At 34.3% G+C, this 5,680-nt stretch overlaps 1 protein-coding gene across 1 annotated transcript; it reads right to left on the bottom strand.

Annotated features, from left to right (window-relative positions):
- Nucleotides 1-3,110: 3,110 nt before the first annotated feature.
- On the bottom strand, nt 3,111-5,107 carry LOC21409200. The gene has a single exon (XM_010093393.2). The coding sequence runs from the start codon at nt 4,623-4,625 to the stop codon at nt 3,405-3,407; it is 1,221 nt and encodes a 406-aa protein (XP_010091695.1). The 5' UTR covers nt 4,626-5,107; the 3' UTR covers nt 3,111-3,404.
- Between the last annotated feature and the right edge of the window lie 573 nt (nt 5,108-5,680).

Here is a 5,680-nt window from a genome sequence, read left to right as displayed (position 1 = left end):
AGAAGAATTCTTGGCACCATCATGGGAAGATGATTTTTTTTTTTTTTTTTTTTTTGAAGGGAACGTGATATTTTTGTAAACTTGGAAAATTAAAAGATATATTTACAGATTAATAATTGTTAAATTTTTAGAAATATGAACATATACTTGCAAACCAACATTGATGACGAAAATTAAATTCCTAACGGACCTTTTTAATTAATACCTAAATTTTTTATTTTTTAAACAAATGGTCGATTTTTTTTATTTTAATAGAATGACTATTTTTTAGTAGTCAACCCCGTAATTAACGGATATCTAACCATAGTTTTTTTTCTTTTTTCTTTTTTTTTTTGGTCGTGCCGTTGAAATCTCCTTTTTATTTCTCAAAAAAGAAAGAATCCGATTTCAAGCCTTGGAAGTACCATGCCACAGAAAAGGAAAATTCACAAGGTAGCTGGGACGTGGGTGGTTCAAACTTCACGCTTGACACGATCGGCCGATCAGTACAGTTTCACTTTCAATGCTCCACTGCCATTTTGAGCTCTGGAGAGTCGTCACTGTAGAAGGTTTTAAAAGCAGTGCTATAAGTTACCCCAAAAGGCAAAACATATACCACAGAAGAGATGAAACATGATTTATGATCCACTTCCTCTCCTAGTTGTTGTGTCGATCATGGCATGCTGATCTGATCAGCAGTTACTTAAAAACGAGGAGAAGAAAGGGAAAGAAGGAAGGCAATATGAGCCTGATCGGGTCAGCAGAATCTATGCTAAAGAGTTAAAAGATAAAGAAGTAAAGACACAGAAGAGCAGTGCCCCAAAACAAAGAAAAGAAAAGTAAAAATACTAAAGACAGACACATACTATTATTATTATTATTATTATTATTATATTATTTTAATTCACTCGCGCCAAAATAGGGACATTTGGCAAACGAGACAACATGCCAAACTTGATTGTTACGTATACCTGTCTACTTGGCCAACACGCCTTTTTTAAAAAGAAAAAAGAAAAAAACCTGTAGAAAATGATGCTTCTCTTTTGCTTGCTGTGTTTTGGCTCGAGGCAAATATTTTAGAAGATGTTTAGTAGAAAGATTCGTTCCCTGATTTGAATTATGATTCATAGTTTACTACAGTATTTTTTCTCATAAAAAATACACGTAAATCAAAAATGGTTCAAATCACATAGTTTGAATCCTTCAACTAAACGTCTTCTTAGTGTACATTTTTTGTGGATTTAAAATTGTGATTTAAAATTATTTTTAAATTATGTACATTTTTTATGAGAAAAAAAATTATAATGAGTCATGAATTATTATTTGAATTATGGTACGAATTCTTACTTTAAATGGACCCTAAAAATTAGGAAATATGTAGGACTATAGGCCTTTTTTATTGGAAGTGGGAGAGATTGTGACTTAAATCTAAAGATTTTGAACTTCATGTGGAGGAAAGTTTAAGAAAGGATTAGTATAAGAGTTCTTTGGTAGCATAAAATTAAAAATATAGAAATCATATCCTACTATGCAATTCTAGTCTATATATCGAAATTTTGTTTACATTTGAGTGTTGTTCGACTTCATATGTTCTAAAGAAAGGTTATAGTACAAGGGCTTGATTTTTTTTTTTTTTTTGTGTGAAAGTGTAAGATCAATTAAGCACACAAATATAACCCTACGAGATTTTATTAGATTTGAGTACTTTCTTTTTGTATTTTTATATTGATCTGACGTTCAAATGCACAAAACGTACGGGACTATACCCTAGTCTCTCATTTAGTATCGTTAGATTAGAGTCTCGTTCACTTCGTTGATTTGAGTTTAAAATTTGAGTTGAGATGTGATTTTATGTGAGAGCTTTTTATTGTAACAAAAAAATTAAATGTGATTGTTTGTAAAAGTTTTTTACTGTAAAAAAACTCAAATTTTAAATTCGAATCAACGAAATGAATAGGGTCTAGATATAAACAAAATTTTTGTGGCAAGAAAGTCCTTTTAATAATTTGTTGGCTAGGCATGGCAATTGTTTTCTTCATTTTGTGAAAGACAACAAATGTTGACGCTAGACTGTACCCTTTTGTGACGTTGCTTCTTCAATTGGACGACCTTGGTATGTGTGTAGTTTGTTTTGGCTCATTTGAAAGATCAAAGTCATGCAAATAGCTATGGCGAATAATCTTTCCTCAATTCCAAAACCCTTGTACAACCATACAAGTAAATCATCACCAAACCCCGCTTTATTTGTTTTTCACTTTTTTTTTTTGGCAAAAGATTTGATTTTTTTTGTTCACTTTGTTAAAGCAAAAAGGACTATATTCTGCGAAAGTATTATGGGATGATACACAAATTCTATCTTTTTAGCATTATATTGAAGTTTTGTATTAATCCTGCCAAGAAGACAACTAGCAAATGTATAAACGTCTAGACTTTGCAAGGTACTTTGGAAGTAAAACAATGTATAAAGAATTAAAATGTCCCATCAAATAATTAATTGATCAAAATATTTTCCTTCCTAATAGAGGATAAGAACAATAATGATCATTTATATAACCAATTACATTTAAAAGCAAAGAGAATTGCATTAATACACGCTATCACGATCTAGTTGAGAAGATGAGTTTTAGCAACATTATGGTTAAGAATTTGCTTTATTAAGAGGCCGACTCAGCTCATCTTTAAGCTTCTCAATCCCAAATGTCCCATCAACCCATTCTCTCAAATTTCATCACTTTATTAATTGTACAAGTTGGGGTCCAAGCCTCATTTATTTTGCGATTCAATCACAACTCTAATTTTTTTTATAATATTTTATCTTACAAAAAATTACATATAATTTTTTTTGTCATAATAATTCTATTTTTACATAATTTCATTTAAATTAAAAACTTAAATTCACGATATAAATGAGCTTTAAATATTAAAGATTTAACGTGGTCTAATCATGACTAGATGACTTTTAAATGATACACCATTAAATACAATGCTTTAATGCTTACCCTACTCTGAATTGTATCCCAAAACACCTAAAACAAATAAAACGGCTTGCATTTGCCGATTCAAAATAAAGAAACCTCATGAATGAGCAATTGAGCATATACAAAGGTGCAAATTGCAAAATACCATTTCCTTCCGTTTTTTTCTGCCACTAAAGTTAGCACAAACCAGCTATTATGATCTATTCTTTCTCTCTAAAATGACTCATTCAACATGTAAATACAAAAGAGTAGAGACTAATATAAGCCAAAGTGAAGTGTGAACTACTAGTTTGCTACAAATGTAAGTGTGGAAAAAAAAAAACACAAGATCATAACAAACACATTGTAATTGTTCATTGTCGTATGCTAAAAATCAAACAAACTTGTTTCTTTCATTATTAATATATCTACTACCATCTCTTTTTTTTCTTTTTTTAATTTACCCCCTCATGTTTTAAACATAAGATCTCCATCCTTCTTCACTCCATGACTAGTTCCCAAATGCTGCCTGAAAATCCATTTCCAACCCTTCAAGCTCTTCCTCCCTTTCTTCAACCCTCTATCATTGACCGTAATCCTACAAGAACCACCTCTATTAAAAACCCCATTTTCACTCTCATTATAACTATTCCCTCCATTGAAAAACTCACTATTAGTACTAGCCCTCATGCTTCCAAAAGCAGACTCTGAACTAGAGCAAAACTGATGATCCGGTACGGCCTTCGACTCCGCCGAGTAGTCGAGTTTCAAATCAATGAAACCCGACTCATCCATTCCACTGAAATAATCGCTCTCCTTTAGAGAGAAGACCCTTCTGTTCCCTCCACCATTGCTGAATTGATCAGACACCAAACCCACATCAGAATAACAATAATATTCTCTCTTGTTAGTATTATTATTAATTTCACCGCCGTCGAATCCACTCTTCCTCGGCTCGGTTTCGCTGAACCCGCTTCTCCTTCCCGAGTCCAGAACCATACACGCCGTCACGCTCGAGCTCCTCGCGCCGGAGATCGAGCTCCTCGCGCCGTCGTCGGACCCAAGCCAACCTCCACCGCCACCGCCACCGCCGCCTCGGAAACTACAGAGAGATCTCGATCTAGAAACACCCACGTGATCAACGAGCCACATCTCGCTCTTGATCTCATGATCGAACCCGGAAACGCTTCTGTTAGTGCTGTAATTCCCCAGCGCGTCCTTGATTATTTCCTTCTTCTTTCTGAACAACTTGCCGAATCTCCAGAACCCACCGTTTCGTGATCTCTTGATCTCCACACAGCTGCTGTTGCTTCTCCGGAGAAACAGATCGTCGTCTTCGTAGTTGTTGTTGTAGCTGTTGTGGTGATTGTTATTGTTTTCTGTTTTATGGGTCTGCGCTCTGCTGGACCTAGTGGCGGTGTTTTCGTTTTCGATGAGGAACGCCCCTCTGCCGACGCTTCCGATCTCGACGGTGCAGGAGTTTCGGTTGGAGGAGATCTCGGAGCAGGAGCAGGAGGAGAGACGCTGTTCGCCGCAATCTGAACACACGAGCTTGATCAGCCGATCTTTAAGGCAGTAAGCACAGATTCCGACGGAAGAAGAAGAAGGGTGTTTCTTGCATGGCAAGTCATGAGAAGAGGTCGAGTAGTATACTTCCATGTCTTCCACTGCTTTGCCTCTGTCTCTCATTCTTCTGGTTTTCAATTTGAAAAAAAGAAAAAGAATGGAAGAGTTTTGGCTTTGGCTTTGGCTTTGGCCTTTGGGGACCAATAAAAAAATATAAAAAAAAATGTTAAAAATGGCCTATAAAGGGTTCAAAAGAAAAGGCCTACAAGGGCTATAATGGAAAGCAAAATGTGGGTTTTGAGGAATGAATTTGGAATTCAAGAAGATCATTCAATTGAAGAGAGGAGTAAGAGAGACTTGTTTTGTTGGTAGTAGTAGTAGTACTACTACTACTACGAGATTAGAGTGATTGAAAATGAAATTGATGGATTACTGAGGCGTCACCTTTACGTTTGCTTTCTGGCAAATAGTTCAGAGAGAGAGAGAGAGAGAAAAAAAATGAAAAAAAAAAAAAAGTGATGAGAGAAAGCACTAGTTGTTTTGTTCCTGCAGGCATTATTGTGCGTGTGGCCTGTTTGGGGGGAGGAAGTGAATGTTACAGCAAACATGAGTAAATCACAGTGTGCAAAACCACTCTCATAAAGCCCAATAAAGACTAGAAGAAAACTGTACGCCCATTTCTAACCATCAATGCAAATAAACTTGTCCCTACCACATAATCAACGGTTCCTCGCAAAAAGTCACACTTCACTAAACAGTCCATAAATCAACTGGTCCGAATCCATCAATATCTCATCACTTCCTCATCTTTTTTCTTTTCCATAGAATTAGTTGTGAGGAGTTTATCGGTAGGTGAAAAAATATATAAAATTTTTTAATATAAATTTAACGGTTAAAAATATAAAATTATTAATAATTTATTTTTTTAATTGTACAAAATAAATTCTCCTATTTGGGTACATATTTTTTTACTAGAAATTAGAGGAGGTGCATACTTTTGATTTTTTTTACTCACGGATGATGAAAAAAATGAGAATTATACGTGTAAAAGAGAGTTCTTATAGTAGGATTTTTTTTTAAATATTTAATTTTTAATCGTTATATTTAATTAAAATCGTATGCAGAATAGAGACTTTAATACAAATATAACAAAAATAAGAACTTTTCAATAATTTATT

The sequence above is a fragment of the Morus notabilis genome, unplaced genomic scaffold, assembly GCF_000414095.1.
Source record: "Morus notabilis unplaced genomic scaffold, ASM41409v2 Scaffold73, whole genome shotgun sequence".
NCBI lineage: Eukaryota > Viridiplantae > Streptophyta > Magnoliopsida > Rosales > Moraceae > Morus > Morus notabilis.
Note: the sequence above shows the minus strand (reverse complement) of the source record. Positions and strands in the feature narration are given on the sequence as shown.

Bases quoted from the DNA above. Each gene is read 5' to 3' on its own strand.
- LOC21409200 (XM_010093393.2), bottom strand. From the start codon at position 4,625: ATGAGAGACAGAGGCAAAGCAGTGGAAGACATGGAAGTATACTACTCG.